Here is a 20,468-nt window from a genome sequence, read left to right on the forward strand (position 1 = left end):
GGGATACTAAGGCTGTGAGGCCCAGGCTGAGTCCAGTCAATGCCAAGTTGCGCACATACACCAAAGAACTCATAACGGTGATTGGCAGTGCCACAATTAAAGTGATGTATGACGGTGGGGTTCACAAATTACCGCTATGGATTGTCCCAGGCAATGGCCCAATGCTGTTCGGCAGGAACTGGCTTGAAAAAAATCAGATGCGACTGGAATGACATCAGGGCGTTATTGTTGGAGGAAGATACATGTGCCCAAGTACTGAGCAAGTTCCCCTCGCTGTTCGAACCAGGTATCGGTAACTTCACGGGAGCCAAGGTGCAGATCCATGTGGACTCAGATGCAAGACCCTTCCATCATAAAGCTCAGGCAGTTCCGTATATGATGAGGGAGAAGTTGAAATTGAACAGGACAGACTCCAGCATGAAGGGATCATATCACCGGTTGAATTTAATGAATGGGACAGCCTCATTGTTCCTGTGCTGAAAAGTGATGGTACAGTCAGAATATGTGGAGATTACAAGGCTACGATCAACAGGGTTTTGAAACAGGATCAGTACCCGTTACTGAAGGCTGATGACTTGTTTGCAACGCTAGCTGGGGGGGGAGTTGTTCACCATACTGGATTTGACATTGGCCTACATGATACAGGAGCTGGTCGAGATGTCGAAGAGACTTAGGTGCATTAACACGTATAAAGGACTGTTTATTTATCACAGGTGCCCTTTTGGAATTCGCTCGGCTGCAGCAATATTTCAGAGGAATATGGAGAGTCTACTGAAGTCCATTCCCAGAACCGTGGTGTTCCAAGAAGACCTCCTGATCACAGGTTGTGACTCCGAGGAACAACCTGGAAGAGGTTCGACATAGTCTGGACAAAGTGGGACTCATACTGAAACGCTCGAAGTGCGTCTTCATGGCACCAGAGGTTGAATTCCTGGGGAGGAAAATTAATACTGACGGCATCAGGCCCACGGACGCGAAAACCAAGGCCATCAAGAATGCACCCAAGCCACAGAATGTGACTGGGCTGCATTCGTTCCTGGGTCTACATAACTACTTTGGTAACTTCCTATCTAAATTGAGCACCTTATTGGAACCACTGCACATGCTGCTAAGAAAAGGCGACAACTGGGTGTGGGGTGCGTCTCAAGACAGAGCTTTTGAGAAAGCCACTAAGCTGCTTTGCTCTAACAAGCTGCTGGTACATTATGACCCATGTAAATGTTTAGTATTGGCCTGTAATGCTTCATCATATGGAATTGGTTGCGTACTCCAAAAAGCTAATGAGTCGGGTAAACATCAACCAGTCGCGTATGATTCAAAAAGTGGTAGAGAAAGAAGCACTAGCCTGTGTGCATGGGGTTAAAAAGATGCATCAGTATCTGTTTGGTCTTCGGTTTGAACTGGAGACAGATCACAAGCCCCTCATTTCACTGTTCTCTGAAAACAAAGGTATCAATACCAATGCTTCATCCCGCATCCAGAGGTGGGCGCTGACATTATCCGCTTATGATTATGTCATTCACCATAGACCTGGCACCGAGAATTGTGCCGATGCTTTGAGCTGTCTGCCGTTGCCCACACCGGAGGTGGATACGCCACAACCAACGGACCTATTGTTAGTCATAGATGCTTTTGAGAGTGAAGGCACTCCTGTCACGGCTCAACAAATTAAGACCTGGGCCAGCCAGGACCGATTTTATCGGTGGTGAAGCGGTGATTGGTCTGCCATATCCAAGCAAATTGTGAGGAGACCAAACCTTATATTCATCGCAAAGATGAGCTGTCTATTCAGTCGGATTGTGTACTGTGGGGCAATCGTGTTGTTATGCCCAAGAAAGGGAGAGAGAAATTTGTACGTGAGCTACATAGCACACATCCCGGCACTGTAATGATGAAAGCCATCACCAGATCTCATGTATGGTGACAGGGGAATTGACTCTGAGCTGGAATCATGTGTGCATCACTGCAACACTTGCATGCAGCTCAGCAAAGCACCAGTGGAATTGCCACTGAGTCTGTGGTCATGGCCGTCGAACCCATGGTCCAGGATCCACATAGACTTTGCAGGTCCCTTCCTGGGGAAAATGTTTTTAGTTGTGGTGGATGCATATTCGAAGTGGATAGAGTATATAATCATGTCATCCAGCACATCCACAGCGCCCATTGAGAATCTCAGTGTCATGTTCACGATACATGGTATGCCTGACATCATTGTTAGCGACAACGGATTGTGCTTCACCAGTCAGGAGTTTCAAGAGTTCATGAAACTCAATGGTATGAAACATATAACGTCAGCACTGTTCAAACCTGCATCCAATGGGCAAGCAGAACGTGCTGTCCAAATCATAAAGCAGAGTATAAAGTGAGCAACCCAAGGGTCACTGCAGACCTGCCTGTCATGCATACTGCTTAGTTACAGGACAAGACCACACAAGCTTACTGGGGTCTCGCCTGGTGAACTAATGATGAAGAGAGGTCTTAAGACCAAGCTATCTCTTGTACACCCTGACTTGAACAATCATGTTGAATATAGAAGACAAAGTTAGCAAGGGTATCACGATCGCGCAGCTGTGTCACGCGATATTTCTGTAAATTATCCTATATATGTTCTGAATTATGGTCAGGGTCCCAAGTGGATCACTGGTACTGTCATGGCCAAGGAAGACAACAGAGTATTTATTATCAAGCTCAAAAGTGGGCAAACATGCAGGAAACATATGGATCAGACATGCTGTGGCACACAGACGAACCGGAACAGTCGGAGGAAGAGACAATCGACGACCAACCAACCTACCCCCAGTCATCAGAGGACTCAGTGACCACCAGTCACAACAGACTCTGAACACTCACCCAAGTTGAGTTGAACTGAGACGGTCAACCCGGGAGCGTAAAACACCGAACTGTCTCAATTTGTAAAAGACTGTGGTAATATCTCAGAGGGGGGGATTGTCATGTATGTACTTTTGGGATCACTAGCCACTAGATGGCGTCACTGTTGGAGGCCATTGGGCTGCACACACTGGACTACCTCTTGGAGTTAAACAGTACTCAGTCTAACAGTTATTGCATACACAACAATTTGCCTCTGCATCAAGTGTGTCTATGACTGCAGTACACCAGAGAGCTGACTCAGGACTCCACGCACTGATGACATTTGGGTGTAGAGGCCTACAATAGCATCGGCCTGGTGCTCAATGGTCACTGCAATGTCAGCCATAGCCCATGCCACCATGTCTGGGACCCCATGGTCACTGTTTGCAATCAACATCCATTGGTGTCTACCAAGGATGGGCTCGTTGGGCTGCTGAGAGCATGAGCAACAGTAGAGGCGGACTTCTCCATCCTCACAGCTCGTGCATCGAGACTCTGTGGCATCCTTGCTAGTGCACCGAGCAGATTGCTGTGCAACTGCAGAGATTGTCTTGCGACAACCCTTAGGTTAGGCTCATCACTCAGGTGCACACTCACCCTCCGGGGAGCTGGCCCCCGAGCTTCTTCTTCCTCGTGGCATTGCTGGAGGCCACTGGGTCCTGGAGCATCACCCACCTCCGCCAACATCCCTTGGTCAGCAGCTCTGCTGACCCCACTCTCCGACGGCGCAGCCTCCTGCGTGAGGTCGAAGGAGGTGTCATCCTCCTCATCCTCTGGGTCGTCGCCACCATCTCCACTCGTGGAAGGCACCCGAGAAGGCCCCGGTGGACCTGGCTGATCATCTGAAAGCACAAACACAGAACAGCGGTTACCTGCAGGGGAGGGGACCAGGAGTGGGAAAGGCATTCATGAATGCCAGTCTCATGGAAATAGCTGCAGGTTGATGGTGTCAGGGCCAAATGTCCTGCAGATCGCTGTAAAGGAACTCAACATACGGTCACTGTCCCGAGAAGGGTCGGCCGTACGCTCTGCCATCGCATCAACTTGGACACCCATCAGGGCATTATCCGTCCCTCCAACGGACTGAGCACTTGGAGGTCTGGCTCCCCTCCACCAGTCCACATTTGCTCCCGTTGGTTGTGGGCGAGTTTCGCCTTGTAACATTTAACAGAAAGTTGGAGTTAGAGGCCTTCTATCAGTATGTCTCAAGCCCCTGACATACTTTAGTACCATTTATTCTACAGCAGTCTTCACAGGTCGATGTTTGGTACATTTTCCTCTATGGCAGTCTCTACAGGTTGATGTAATGACCATTTGTGGCGTCGACTTGCTGTGCCAATGCTTGAATTAGGGAGAGAGGACCTCACAGAAACAGGGAGGCTACCGTCTTCAAAACATAGATGAAAGTAAACTAGTACGAAATATAAAAACAGATAGCAAAAGTTTCTATCGGTATATAAAAAGGAAAAGAGTAGTTAAAGTAAATGTTGGTCTCTTAGAGGACGAGACTGGGGCATTGGTAATGGGGAACACGGAGTTGGCAGAAACTCTGAACAAATATTTTGTATCAGTCTTTACGGTAGAGGACACTAACAATATCCCAACAGTGGATAGTCAAGGGACTATAGTGGGGAGGAACGTATCACAATCACAATCACTAAGGGGGTGGTACTCAGTATGATACTGGGACTAAAGGCGGATAAACCCCCTGGACCTGATGGCTTGCATCCAAGGGCCTTAAGAGAAATAGCGGCAGGGATAATAGATGCATTGGTTGTAATTTACCAAAATTCCCTGGATTCTGGGGATGTCCCAGCAGATTGGAAAACTGCAAATGTAACACCCCTAATTAAAAAAGGGGAGGCAGACAAAAAGCAGGAAACTATAGACCAGTTAGCCTAACCTCTGTGGTTGGGAAAATGTTGGAGTCCATTATTAAAGATGCAGTAGCAGGACATTTGGAAAAGCAAAATTTGGTCAGGCAGAGTCAGCATGGATTTATGAAAGGGAAGATATGTTTGACAATTTGTTGGAATTCTTTGAGGAGGTAACAAACAGGGTGGATAAAGGGGAACCAGTGGATGTGGTGTATTTGAACTTCCAGAAGGCATTTGACAAGGTGCCACATAAAAGGTTACTGCACAAGATAAAAGTTCATGGGATTGGGGGTAATATATTAGCATGAATAGAGGATTGGCTAATTAACAAAAAACAGAGAGTCAGGATAAATGGTTCATTCTCGAGTTGGCAATCAGTAACTAGTGAGGTGCCGCAGGGATCAGTGCTGGGACCCCAACTATTTACAATCTATATTAACGAGTGTAATGTAGCCAAGTTTACTGATGATACAAAGATGGGAGGAAAAGCAATTTGTGAGGAGGACACAAAAAATCTGCAAAAGAACATAGACAGGCTAAGTGAGTGGGTAAAAATTTGGCAGATGGAGTATAATATTGGAAAGTGTGAGGTCATGCAATTTTGCAGAAAAAATCAAACAGCAAGTTATTATTTAAATGGAGAAACATTGCAAAGTGCTGCAGTACAGCAGGACATGAAACACAAAAGGATAGTATGCAGGTACAGCAAGTGATCAGGAAGGCCAATGGAATCTTGGCCATTTATTGCAAAGGGGATGGAGTATAAAAGCTTGCTACAGTTATACAGAGTATTGGTGAAGCCACACCTGGAATTCTGCATACAGTTTTGGTTTCCATATTTATGAAAGGATATATTTGCTTTGGAGACATTTCAGAGAAGGTTCACTAGGTTGATTCTGGAGATGAGGGGGTTGACTTATGAGGAAAGATTGAGTAGGGGGGGTTGGGCCTCTACTCATTGGAATTCAGAAGAATGAGAGATGATCTTATCAAAACATATAAGGTTATGAGGGGGCTTGACAAGGTGGATACGGAGAGGATATTTCCACTGATAGGGGAGACTAGGGGGCATAATCTTAGGATAAGTGGCCGCCCATTTAAAACTATGAGGAGAAATTTCTTCTCTCAGAGGTTTGTAAATCTGTGGAATTCGCTGCCTCAGAGAGCTATGGAAGCTGGGATATTGAATAAATTTAAGACAGAAATAGACAGCTTCTTAACCAATAAGGGATTCAGGGGTTATGGAGAGCGGACAGGGAAGTGGACCTGAGTCCATGATTGGATCAGCCATGATCTTATTAAATGGCGGAGCAGCCTCGCGGGGCCTACTCCTGTTTCTATTTCTTATGTTGTTATTGTAAGGGGATAAAAAATGGTCCAGATTGTCAGGCTTATCAGTATTAGGAGTTTCTGAGGAATTGGGAGTTCCTCTGTTTTACAGTAGGGATTGTAATTGTATGTAAAACTCGCTTATGTATGTAAAGCACGCTTATACACTTGCTTGAATGGGTTAACATTAGTACAGACTCATGGAAACTTACATATTCAGTACAGAACAAGGACACAAATGTTTGGGAACATATTTACAGAAGCATGGGAACAGGATGGTATCGACTGGTAGTTTTGACTAGAGTTCTTGGGAGAGGGATAACCTTGGAAAACAAAGTTAATCAACACGTCATGCGGAACTGAGGCAAAGTTGACACCACTGAATAACACATTCTAGAAGGTTCATGTGTGATGGGAGATGGACAGGTGGGGGAGAGCCATTCGGAGCCAGTAGGGTGAGGGTCGACTAAGCAATGTAACTTCGCTGATAGCAGGAGGCGAGTCGGTGGTTTTGTCGGAGGGTCGCACACCTCGAAAAACTGTATAATTGTAATTGTAAAACCTCTGATCGGAGAAGTGTTCATCGGAACCCTTCCCTAGCATGCTTGAATAAAAAGCGGTTGAACCGAACTTTAGTCTGAGTGATTCCATGGTCGCTATACGGACGGGCGGGTGTCGATTCCTTATATCAGGGAGTCCATCTTGAGGAAGAGAAGTCTTCTTTTTACCCCAACATTATGTTCTTATGTTCTAAGACTGAGGAATAAACAACATGAGGGGTGGGTCTGCAGAGCCGAGCAGCAAGGTTAACAACGCATGTAGGCCCTTGAGGTGGGTGAGGCTGCAAATGGGAACCTTGACTGTGGCCTCACCCATTTAGAGCATGGATTTCAAAAGACTACATTGAGCAGAGAGTGCACATTGAGGTCAGAGCTTGGCATGTTGAAGTTTGAAGTTAAAGATACTCATCCTCACTATCTGTGTCAGGTCGTTCCACTTTTTGAGACATTGCATGGCTGTCCTTGGCACCGTGTCACTCGCAGACACTCACTCTGCTATCACCTCCATAGCCTTCGGTATGTTTGGGGTTGGGGTCTCCTCCCAGCCTCTGTCCTCAGCACCTACCCACGCCTCTCCAGTACATCAAGGATTGCATCCACTGCGGTGTCCATGAACCGGTGGGCACGCTGACGAGCTGCTGCTGCAAGGTTTGCCATGCTCACGGTCTGAGTGAGTGTGTAGGAAGTCAATATACCCATGAGGCATTGAGCCGGCCAATCAATGTTTCAATTAAATCCAGGTGGCACCACTATGTCTGTGGCGCAGCTCCAAATGATGCCTAAGTCCCGGATGTTGAGCCAACGCTTATCGTCCCATTTAGCACAGCATAGCGCATCCAGGCAAGTGTGCAACACCATGATTTAACGCTCCTTTCAATTCTTTAAGCATCAACACTGAATTTCGCATTTGAGGACTGCATTAAAAATTTCTCTCATGCAGTGACAACGCCTCAAAAATGGCGATACCAAATTTTGACTCCTAAATACATATATGCTCTTTGAAGTGGCTATTGCTGCTTAAATAATAAATAGATTCTGTAAGTTTGTCAAGGCCATGTATCTTTACACATTTTAACAATTTGTTTTGCAACTGACTCCACGTTTCAGTCTTACCAAACCAACAGTGCTGGGGGTGGGATGGTTCTTGCAGCAGTATACAAATTGCTGAATGGTTGTACACAAAGATATCTTCCAGAAACATACAAGTTGTGTTACAAGTTACTAAAACCGCTGATTCACACAAAAACATTATGTTTTAATAACTGCTTTGGATTTCCAAATTCACAGTTGTTACAGCGTTAATAAAAAATATAAGCACCGGGACTGTTTCCCACTTCTGTTCAGTCTGAGCATACCTGCAAACATAGTATCTTCTGTACATTGGAATCCTTGCTAAGTTGAAGGCATTAACCTGAGTAAATATTTTGTTTTCCCTCTTTCTAGTCAATTCTCCATTTGCTTGTGTCAGAGGTTTGTGTAGAAGGGAAACCATAATCCGTCAAACTCAATCATGGAGAGATATTTTTCTTGGAGGGAAGGGTGAAACAAATGGGCAATACAAATTGCAAACAGGTGCCGCTGTTAATCACAGTTAGCAGAATCAGTAACTGGCCCTCAACGTTATTGTCTGTATCACTGCTTTAAACCTTGTTATTAGCAATTAAAAACTGAGAAAGTTGCAGTTAACTCTGAGATTGTTTCGAGGATTTATTTGAAAACTGCATATAAATGCAACGGAGGGTTAATGCATTATATAATACATTGGACCGAAATTTGCAGTCAGAGGGGTACCTCTAGAGTATGCCTCTGACCTGGAAAAAATACAATGTACCTTCAGGTTCCCGGGTTTCGGAGACCTCAGGTCCTGGGCCTCCAGGTGTATGCCTGCATAAAGGCCCATGGATCCCAGGGATGCAGGCGGTTCGGAAGCATTCCTGGGATCATGTGGTCCAGGTCAACCAATTAGAAAGGAGGATTCCTCATAAACTTAATGGGGATTCCATTTACGAACAGACTTCCCATAATCTGACAGAATAGAATAGAATCATAGAAAATTATGGCACAGGAGGCCATTTGGCTCATTGTGACCATGTCAGTCGCAAAAGGGCTACCTAGCCTAATTCCACCTTCCAGCACTAGATCCGTAGCCCTATAGGTCATGGCTCGTGAAGTGCACATCCAAATACTTTTTAAATGTGATGAGGGTTTCTGCCTCTATTACTCTTTCAGGCAGTGAGTTCCAGACCTCATCACCCACTGGATGAACATTTTTTTCCTCATCTCCCCTCTAATCCTTCGACTAACTACTTTAAATCTTATGAGAAATCCTGAAATAAATAAATAATTAATGACACAATGCCAATAAAAATATTCCCATGTTCAAAATTAATTAAAAGTCCCTGTTAGCTTTTAAAATAATTTTTTTGGGGGAAAAATAAAACATTTTTTTTTACCTGGCCCAAAATCTACATGAACCAATGTTTTTGTACGTTTTAATCATTTTTATCATTTTACCAGGCTTAAGGGTTTTGTGGGCAGTCGCTGGACAGTAGTTAGGAAATAGCCCAACTCTGCGCCAGCAAAAGTGTTTTAGGGGCGCATGCGGCGAACCTTGACAGATCGTAAGTTCCAGGTTTTCGGGCATGTGCAGCGCATGTAGAAACCTAGAACTTGTGGGGCCAGTCTGAGGACTTACCATGGCGTGCACCAACATCGGACCCGCAAAATCCGGGCCATTATTTTTTTCCACATCCATATAATAATTAATGGCCTCTTTTGATTTCTTGCTGCTTTAAAGGTACATAATGGCATATTTGTAAATGCTTGGAACGCTTTCAGGAAGCTGTTCTGGTCCAACCCTTAGAACATGACTGGGATTTGACTGTTGCGATTATTACTAAATCTTGCGGTGATTTTGTTTTTCCAACTTTATTCAAATCCTCATGAAGTTGAGCTCATCGCAACCACACACGGCTGTAATAAAGGCAGATAGCAACGCCACAGCTTCACAACTGCTAATGGCCCTTTAGTACCTAAGAACAAAAAAGTAGGAGCAGGAGTAGGCCATTTGGTTCCTCGAGCCTGCTCCGCCATTCAATAAGATCATGCAGAAACCAAGCGCAGGCTGCGGAAAGAACGTGCGGCAAACCAGTCCCACCCACCCCTTTCCCTCAACGACTATCTGTCCCACCTGTGACAGGGCCTGTAGTTCTCGTATTAGACTGTTCAGCCACCTAAGGACTCATTTTTAGAGTGGAAGCAAGTTCTTCCTTGATTCCGAGGGATTGCCTATGATGATGATGATGATGGCTGATCTCCTACCTCAACTCCACTTTTTTTCATTATCCCCGTACCCCTTGATTCCCTTAATATCCAAAAATCTATCAATCTCTGTCTTAAATATACTCAACGACTGAGCCTGTACAGCCCTCCAGAGTAGATCATGCCAAAGATTCACCACCCTCTGAGTGAAGGAATGCCTCCTCATCTCAGTCCTAAATGGCCGACCCCTTATTCTAAGACTGTGACCCTGCTTCTAAACTCCCCGACCAGGGGAAACATCCTCCCTGTCAAGCCCTGTAAGAATTTTGTATGTTTCAATGAGATCACCTCTCATTCTTCTAAACTCTAGAGAATATAGGCCTAGTCTACTCAATCTCTCCTCATAGGACAATCCGCCCATCCCAGGAATCAGTCTGGTGAACCTTCATTGCACTCCCTTCTATGGCAAGGATACCTCACCAAAGTGGCCATTCTTCATGTGTACGTGGTTGAGTGTTAGCATGCCACTCAACCATGAAAGACATTGAATTCGTGATCAGGACCAAAATTCTTGGCCATTTTATTTTCTCTTCCTTAGCCCAAGGGCACCGATACCAGCGATGGTACCCCAGCTGAGAGGAGTTATCTCACAGCACAGATCAAGAGGGGAACCTGTGATCTACTGGTCTCAGTGGCTCAGAATAACAGCAGGTTAAGGCTGTACCCACTCCCCACCACCTGCAACACTCACCCCGCCCCACCCCTCCAGACCCCAGGAATGCTGATGAAGATATTTTTGTTCAATTTATAGTTAAAAATAATAAAGGCCGAGACATGATTGGTGTTCTATTATTGTTTACTCTGTGTAAAATGCTGCAAAGTGGATGGAGAGGCATCCCACAAACCCACATTACCTCCTGTGCCATTTAGAGGAAGAATGAATCTAGATAGTGGCTTCGCTGCTGCGGCTGACTACTGTGGTGAGAAGTGTACATTCATTACATTCACACTGCACAAAACAACATGTGATACAAATGATTTTCTTTTCATTTATTCAAAAAAACACTATTAGTACAAAAATGTTTTATGCCATATTATCTTTACAAGATCTACTTTTGAACAAAACAAAACAGGCATTTTACACTGTTGAAAAAAAATCAAAAACTGAAAATAGCAAGCTCTTGTGTAAAATATACTGTACTTAATTTTTTATCTAACAGACCAAACAAATTCCTGGTAACCATCCCTCCATAGTTTGAAGCAATGTATTTTCTTCAACTGTTAACACAATGACCCTGTTATAAGATGAATAACAAATTGATTTTTGATGTACGTCTTACTGTTGCTGGTGTTACTTGAACTGCAATGAGTCGAGTCTCATTGTTAACTCCTAGGAGCCCCACTGAGTGTTGGAATATCTCTCCCATTTGGCAATTCTTTATGGATAACATGAATCCAGGAAACTGTTTCTACAAAGGATAATCGGGAACAATTTGATCAATATCCATGGACCAAAGAACAACAAAGGAAGATATACACATCCTCACATATCCATATCCTCAACTACTAACAGCTCGTTAGGATGACGCCTGCGTCTGCGCACATTCGAAGACTGAACTCCAGGATATAGTCAATATATTCACCGAGGCATATGAAAGCATCGACCTTACTCTTAACATCCAGAGGACAAAGATCCTCCACCAGCCTGTCCTCACCGCACAGCACTGCCCCCCAGTCATCAAGATCCACGGCGTGGCTCTCGACAATGTGGACTACTTCCCATACCTCGGGAGCCTCTTGTCAACAAAGGCAGACATTGATACGGAGATTCAACATCGCCTCCAGTGCGTCAGTGCAGCCTTCGGCCGCCTGAGGAAAAGAGTGTTCGAAGTCCAAGCCCTCAAACCCACCACCAAGCTCATGGTCTACAGGGCTGTAGTAGTTCCCGCCCTCTTATATGGACGACTTACAGGAGACACATCAAGTCGCTGGAGTTATATCATCAACGATGTCTCCGCAAGATCCTGCAAATCCCCTGGGAGGACAAATGCACCAACATCAGTGTCCTCGCCCAAGCTAACATCCCCAGCATTGAAGCACTGACCACGTTAGATCAGCTTTGTTGGGCAGGCCACTTAGTTCGCATACCAGACATGAGACCCCCTAAATAACTGCTATATGCGGAGCTCCTCCATCGCAAACGAACCAAAGGTGGGCAGCGGAAACAGTACAAGGACACCCTCAAAGCCTCCCTGGTGAAGTGCGCCACTGCCACTGACACCTGGGAGACCCTGGCCGAAGACCACCCTAGGTGGAGAAAGTGCATCCGGGAGGGCGTTGAGCTCTTCGAATCTCAAAGCTGCGAGCATGAAGTGGTCAGGTGCAGGCAGCGGAAGGAGTGTGTGGTAAATCAGTGCCACTCCCCCCTTCCCCCGACGAATATCTGTCCCATCTGTGACTCTTGTGTTGGACTGTTCAGCCACCAAAGAACTCATTTTAGGAGTGGAAGTAAGTCTTCCCCGATTTCGAGGGCCTATGATGATGAACAGTTCGAAAACTACCAAGTGACAAATGCCATGAAACTCCAGACCTGTTGGCAGTTCATTCCAAACTTGCCATTTCCAACACTGACTCTCAGCGATCGGCTGCCTCTTTCCAATCCTAAAGTCAGCTTTCAAGCAATTGCTTGATCATCCCAATTGGATGTTGATTTCCCCTCCTTTGAAAATTGGAAACTCAGATTGTCGGTAAATTCTGAGATCTTTGGCGTCTCAGGCGAAATCGCAGCAAGGGTTCAGCAAATCAAGCATGATGAGACTGCTGTGAATCCTTCTCCCACCCCCATCACTGATCCCGTCTATGGAATCTGATCGTTTTTACGTCAGGCTTGAATAATACCCAGCAAATCCCCAGTGGCGCTCTCTGGTGCTACTGCTGTATTACACACGTCCCCAAATTCATTGTCGGAAGTCAGAGTCCCTGTTTTTTTTAATACTGACTTAACTATGAACTGTTTTACAGGCAGTTAAAGGACAGGCTTCACCAGGCGATCAGACTTCAGAGTTTGTCAGCGAAGTGTGATATTTAATTTACAAAAGGTAACCCGCCCTCTGACCCTTAGCTAGGTTCTCTGAGTCTGGTACACCAGAAATCAGTTTGGTCCACCCTAATAATATATTTTTCTGATGTAAAGTAAGATATTATAGTTAAATACATCAAAATATCTTAAGCAGATCAACTGCACAGCTTTAACTTGGAAAACCAACTATAAAAATAATTTGCAAAGAACAGTGAAAAATTGCAGCATTATAAAATGCTAAACATTACAAATCTAATAAACCTTCCAATTTACTTTATCCTCATATTGAGCTTCAACATAGTTGTGACATAGCATTTTATAATTTGAACACTGCCAAAATAAAACATCCTGAAGCAGATTTGGCATTTAGCTTTTCTACACCCACACACAATAAAATATATATATATAAAAAAAATGATCTCAATTTTTTAAAAACGTTTTCTGTGCTTTTTTTTTTGGAGTTACTCGTGTAACCTGAAAGATCAAAAACATTTTAAATTTGAATTTTAAATTAGAAAACTATTCTTTTTGTTGAAATACATTCATACTTACGTTCAAGCAGATTGCCTCTCTTGAACAGTTTGTATACGGGCAACCCTTTTTGGAAAGCATCCAGTGATAAACCAAGTTTTGTACAAGTAAAAATGAAATTATTGGCGACACTTTCATATTTCCCTTACAAACACAAATACTAATTTGTTAATATCTATACTTCACACATAGCAACCTTTCTTCAATCATTTTCACCACTAGTTATAGGTCCATTAATAGGGTTCACCGTTGGTTGTTTGTCATTACTACTGCCTGAGTTTGCTTCATCATCCTGTTTGGATGGCTCTTCCTTATTCTCAGTAGAATCAGAAGCAGCTTTTTGTTGAGATTCGTTTTCTGGAGGGGTTTCAGAGATTATCTCAACAGTGGTCTGTGTCGGACCATTGTCAGATATTAATGTTCCATTCTGCACTGGGTAAGTGCTGGCAATGATGTCATAGAGAAACTGGTACTGCTCCTGTTAAAGAAGACCAAAACAAATATATAGTTACTTTTCTCTTTCTCTTTCAATCTCAATTCCCTCTAGGATCTTTCTACCCCCAGACTCATTTTCTGGCAAATAACCTTCTCCCAGCCCAACTTCAATGGTGTTTGGTACTGGAACTTCCGTTGAATTTTCTCCTCTCCCTGCCTCGTGAGCTCTTGAGGAAGTAGCTCACATCCAGTAGCACAGCTTCCCTCTCCTGCCCAAAATAACAGTTTGCAAACCTCTGGATATCAGTTAAAAATGCAAACATTGCTTTAAAATTAATTAACATTCAGACAAAAAGAGAGTTTTACATAAATGCTGCAGCACTTGGTATGGCCGACTAATAAGGTTATCATAACATTTAAAGGGAAGAATTAGATATGGAAGGCAAAAATCATTGCAGCAACAGCGAATGGTCAGAAAGCATTTCAAACCATTAGCAACATAGGAACAGGAGTAGGCCATTTAGCCCCTCGAGCCTGTGCCACCATTCAATGAGATCATGGCTGATCTGTGACCTAACTCCATTTACCCATCTTTCACCCATATCCCTCAATACCTTTAGTTAACAAAAAGCTATCAATTTTCGATTTAAAATTAACAATTGATCTACAATCAATTGCCGTTTGCGGAAGAGAGTTCCAAATTTCTACCACCCTTTGTGTGTAGAATTGTTTCCTAATTTCATTCCTGAAAGGTCTGGCACTAATTTTTAAATCATGCCCGCTAGTCCTAGACTCCCCAACCAGCGGAAATAGTTTCTCTCTTGCCGAGAGCAAAATTCACCAGAACCCCCCCTGTCTGGAAGAATGAGTATTTGGAAATCTTCCTCCACAAGAGACATTACCATCACAAATCACCCAGAGGTGGCTCCCCATCAACATGGGTCTGGACAAACCATTTTCAGCATATACCTCACAAAGAGGCCCAATCCAGCCTGTATGCGAAAGACTAAGCACAAAAGGACATTGCAATTACCAAACTAATTTTTCCATCAGGAAACAGTTTTTCGAAGATCAACCCACCCAAGACATATCAACTTTAATGAGCCCAACAAAATATTACAAAGAAGAACCAAGCCCGCCAAAATTATACAAAGGATTGTGAAGAGATTTGGTGGCAAGATTAGAACACTGAAATCGTATAACTGGCCACTGTTTTCAACAGAGGTGAGACAAGAGACAAGGTGAGAGAGACAAGGAGAGAAACTAATGTGACAGTTGAAAAACTAACTTCTCCAGCCTCGACGTCTTGAAGTCCTGAAGGAAGGAAGAACATCACCATCTACCATTAACTATCAAAAGGATTGGTAAGCATAAATCCCTGCCGCCCTGGAGTCTAACCTAGCTAGAATTAGGTAGTGGGAGGTGGGAGGTATAATTTTACTGCAACCCCCTTTGAATGTGTAGTGTATGGTACTTTATTAGAGTGATTATAAGTTTGATCTTGTACCTTTCCTTATATTGTACTTTATTAGAGTGATTATAAGTTTGACCTTGTACCTTTCCTTGTCTTGTTCTTTATTAGAGTGATTGTAAGTTTGGCCGTGTATTTTCTTACTAGAGTAATAAGCCTGTATTACTTTGACTGTAATAAAATCAAAGTTCTTTGCATCAAACCAACGTCCTCTGCACTTTTGTCACATCCCCCAAATAAATCCAGAGTACAGAACCCAAGGGAGGGGGAGAGATTCGAAACCGCTCAAGTTGGTCAGAAGGGAACCTGACCCCCTCATAGAAACCCACACACCACACACACCGCCCACCCCCTTCTTACACTCTATCTGCCCTGTTCGCCTTAATATCTTGAAAACTTCGATTAGGCCACCCCTTAACCTTCCAAATTCTTTGCCGAGGCTGAAGTGGGAAAGCTAAGAAGTGACACACAAAAATGGAGTGAAAGGAAACTCAAGGTGCAGGCATGAATCTGCAGGCAAGAGTAGGTGCAACTGAGTAATTGATTCCTTGTTTGATGATTGCTGAAGTGAAGGTGGTGCTAGATGAGCTGGTTGCAAGGAGCGTGCATCTTTCTCAGGAGGGAAGGTGCCCACTGCGGTAACGACAGGTTGGTTACGTGGAGCCCAGAGGAGCATTTCTTCTCCACTCAGCCCCTCAAAAACAGACCACAAACTTACCTCCTGGGTGAGGTACCTCTGGTTCTGGGCACCTCTTCCATTGGACTACCAGCAGAAACTGTGTGGAGTGGGCACAGTACACGTCCACCCATCCAATTGCACAAACCGGAACAGGAATCCGCCCCAAGTCACTTGCACTACAATTTTGTTTCTCACCAATATTTCTGGGAGTCTGTACTTTCTTTTTCCTGTTTCTAGACTTTAATATCGTTGAGGGATTTTGTTACGTGAAGATACTGGACTCACATGTCCATAAAAGCGGTCTACTTCAGTGAATAACTAATACTGTGAGATACTGCCATCTTCACTATGACTTCCTGTATGTCTAGCTGCTTATGTTCCTCTTGAAAATGGTTCATGATGTGAATATGATCTGCTTATATTGTTAAATATGAAGACTTTTATTATACAGCAGAGAAAAATAGGTAATGGATTCATGGGTGCTCGACATAAAGGGACTATACAGAGGAATAGTGAGTTGGTAGGTTGATTACTACTTACAAAGGTTAGGATCATTCCTGATCGCTGCTTGCGCAGTGCTTTAACTGTCTGGAGAACATCTATTACATTTTCAGTATCTGCACTGTCAAGGAGGTTCCACAGGGCATAGAATATTCCTGTCTGCTTCGCTCCATCACTGAAAGAAATGAGAATTTTACAGCGTAAGAAACCTAAAAGATCTGATGTACACAAGAACATTTTTGGGGGTGAAAGTCAACTTCGGTGGCTGGCGGGGTGGGTGGGGGACAAAACGGGCGGTAGCAGATCGGTTGTTATACATCCCGTCTGATTTTCCTTCATACTTAAGTTGTGTTAATGGGCAGCCGATCCACCCCCACCCATTGTGCGCCCCTGCTGAAGTTGGATCTCACCACCTTTTCTCTCAGCACTACACAATGCATTCTACATTGCATTATCCTGTTTTATAGGCATGATGAGCTAATTTCAGCCGGGCATTTCCCACTCCGTTCCCGTAACTTCGCAAGAGTAGCTTCGAGGAAATTCCTAATCATTATGTTCATAATCATTCTCTGTTTGGTACCACTGTTGGATAATATTCTTTATACACATGATACAATTTTGTTAACTGGACAGTAAAGTAGGTTGTGGATTTACTTTGCTACAATACCAAAAGTTACTCCAGCCAATCTAGAGATTTGAACTGTGGTGAAATTAGTTAGGAGTCCACAACTCTGCCAGCAAAGGGAGTCTCAATCCCACAGCAACAGCCTTATAGAGCATCCCTTACTTTGTTATTGATACAGATAATATCAGATATATAATATATATATATAATATGTAGAGAGAGAGAAAAATTCTTGTTTGATCGGTATTTATTAATGGTTCGGATTTTGCGACCAGCTGCGAACGAATGGCATCAGCCGTTCATTAAACTTATACTTGCCCACAGATTTTCTGTAGGCTTTTCCACTGCAATTTGTGGTGATTAGAGAGCCAAAACGGCACAGCACCCTCTACAGGAGATCTGAGATCTGTGTGAACAGGGAAAGCAACTGTGTGTCTCCTCAACCAATCAAGTTGAAGAATCCTCACTGAGCCATGCAGGGGCCGAAATTCAGGCCTGCCAGAAAGCTGGCGCACTTACGATTTGTTAAGTGTTTTTCTGCCGTCTCGGAAGAGGTTGACTCTTGATCGATTTGTCTTTTTTTCCCGATTAGACCGGAAGTGGGTCATAATGGGGGCGGAAGTGCGGCGGTAAGTGCTGGTAAGGGGCAGAAGTTGGGGCAGAACTGAGTCTCCACTACTGTCACTCAGCGGTGGAGCAGTGGTGATGTCAGTGCGCGTGTGAGTCACCATGTCTCTCCCCTCATTTAAAGGGGAGAGAAGCAGTGATTTTTTAAGTTCAGCCTCTGGGCCACCAGGGAAGGTTTCGGCCGGGCCAGCGGTCTGGCAACCAAGCTGGAGTGCCAGGCTGCCTGATGGCGGCCTGACCAAACCTGGGGCCATAATTGTCTAGCCGATCGGGAGATTGGCCGGCAAAAAAAAACATGGCAGCCGCGGCAGTGTGCCTGTCACTTGAAAGGCCACTGCGTTGCCGTGGCTCACACACACAAAACAAGGTGCAAAACTGTCGGGGGCACCACGCGGCAGAGCAAAGATTTTTTTTAGGTAAATTTTATGCGGATGGAGGTGCGGGAGATCGGCGGTGTGCGCTTTGATAACGTGCTTGGGGTGGTCGGCAGCAGTGCGGCGGAAGTCGGGACCGCCCGAAAAGCCCGTGAGGTGAATTTGGGTCGTGGCGGCCAATCGACTGCAACACGGCGGCGGCTCGATTCCGCCGCATGGCCGCCGCAAAACGACGGTAACGGGCCTTACCCGGAATTTCGGCCCGCAGAGTCTGAACCAGGAAATGTCAATTAGAATATTTAATTCAATGACAAATTATGTACAGAGAGCAAAATAAAGAGAGGGAAATAAATATTGGGTTAAGAGAGAGAGAGAGAGACAAAAGAGAAAGAAAAAGCAAAAAAAATAGTTTTTAAAATATCCAATAATAATTAAACTCTGAAGGATTGAGACACCACACTGTGAAATTAAATTTGCAGTACAGAGAGGTTGTTTGGCAGTACATAAAGAGAGCAGGAGACTGAAGCCGTGCAGTCCTGAGTGGGGGCACCGAGGAGGCAGTATCTCCGCTGAATTTAAAAACCACAAAAGACAAGGAGTGATGTCACAGGACAGCAGGTGGGTGGGTGAGTGATAACGTTTTTTCTCTCTCTGAGCTAGGGCAGTGGTGTAAACCAAGAGTGGGAAACCAATAATGTACATTACTAATTTAATATCTTAACTAGATAAACTAATTAATATAATTATAGATAATCATTAGAATAAAGTCTTTAACTAAGAGAGCGAGATGACCGGCCAGAGGTAAAGGTAGGCCCTGAGCCGAGAAGGAGCGCGAGTATCAGGGAGCAAAATCAAAAAACCTAAAGTGACGTCAGCACAAGGGTTGTGATTGTTTTTAAGTCTTGAGTGTATTCCTGTTAAGTTAGTTAATATTCTATTAAATAGAGGCATGGTAGGGCACCTCAGTCCTATGGCATGCACACCTTGTGCCATGTGGAAACTCCAGGACGCTTCCCGTACCTTCGTCAACCACATGTGCAGGAAGCGTCATCAGCTGGATGAGCTCAAGCTCCAGGTTTCAGAGTTTGAGCAGCAGCAGGTGTCACTGCGATGCATCAGTGAGGCTGAGAGCTACTTGGATAGGACGTTTCAGGAGGTGGTCACCCCGCAGAGTGTGCAAGCAGAGAGGAAATGGGTGACCGCCAGACAGACAAGGAGGACCAGGTAGGTATTGCAGGAAGGTATACAGTGATGTTCCCCAAGGGTCAGTACTAGGATCACTGCTTTTCTTGTTATATGTTGAAGACTTGGGCATACAGGGCATAATTTCAAAATTTGCAGATAACACACAACTTGGAAGTATAGTGAACAGTGAGGAGGATAGTGATAGACTTCAAGAGGACATAGACAGGCAGGTGGAATGGGCAGACACTTGGCAGATGCAATTTCTAGCAGAGAAGTGTGAAGTGATACATTTTGGAAGGAAGAATGAGGAGAGGCAATATAAACTAAAGGGTAAAATTCTAAAGTGGGTACAGGAACAGAGAGACTTGGGGGTATATGTACACAAATCGTTGAAGATGGCAGGGCAGGTTGAGAAAGAAGTTGAAAAAGCATATGGAATCCTGGGATTCATAAATAGAGGCATAGAGTATAAAAGCAAGGACGTTATGATGAACCTTTATAAAACACTGGTTCGGCCTCAACTGGAATATTGTGTCCAATTCTGGGCATCACACTTTTGGAAGGATGTGAAGGATTTAGAGAGGGTGCAGAAAAGATTTACAAGAATGGTTCCAGGCATGAGGGACTTTAGTTATGTGGCTAGACTGGAGAAGCTGGGGTTGTTCTCCTTAGAATAGATAGAGATAAACTTTTCTCATTGGCGGGAGGGTCGAGAACCAAAGGACACAGATTTAAAGTGATTGGAAGAACCAAAGGCAACATGAAGAAAAACTTTGTTTTATGCAGTGAGTGGAATGCGCTGCCTGAAAGGGTGGTGGAGGCAGATTCAATGGTGGCTTTCAAAAGGGAATTGGATAAGTACCTGAAGGAAATGTTTTTGTAGGTCTATGGGGAAAGGGTGGGGTAGTGGGACAAGCTGAAGTGCTCTTGCAGAGACTTGGCATGGGCTCGATGGGCCAAATGACCTCCTTCTGTGCTGTAACCATTCTATGATTCTATATAGAAACTCAAACCAAAGGAACTACATAATTCACCTTTCTTCTCTAAAAATGAGGCATAATAT

The 20,468-nt window shown here is 44.3% G+C and overlaps 1 protein-coding gene across 13 annotated transcripts in view; it reads right to left on the reverse strand.

The window, feature by feature from the left end:
* Positions 1-10,941: 10,941 nt before the first annotated feature.
* ptprc (protein tyrosine phosphatase receptor type C) overlaps positions 10,942-20,468 on the reverse strand; it is a 279,774-nt gene continuing 270,247 nt past the window's right edge. For all 13 annotated transcript variants that reach the window (XM_070887294.1, XM_070887295.1, XM_070887306.1 and 10 more), the window contains 2 exons: positions 16,634-16,769; positions 10,942-13,986 (listed from right to left, as the gene is read on the reverse strand). In XM_070887294.1, coding sequence (XP_070743395.1) covers positions 13,711-13,986; positions 16,634-16,769 — 412 coding nt within the window. In that variant the 3' untranslated portion in view covers positions 10,942-13,710. The remainder of the gene's footprint in view (positions 13,987-16,633; positions 16,770-20,468) is intronic.

This window comes from Pristiophorus japonicus, chromosome 8 (genome assembly GCF_044704955.1).
Source record: "Pristiophorus japonicus isolate sPriJap1 chromosome 8, sPriJap1.hap1, whole genome shotgun sequence".
NCBI lineage: Eukaryota > Metazoa > Chordata > Chondrichthyes > Pristiophoridae > Pristiophorus > Pristiophorus japonicus.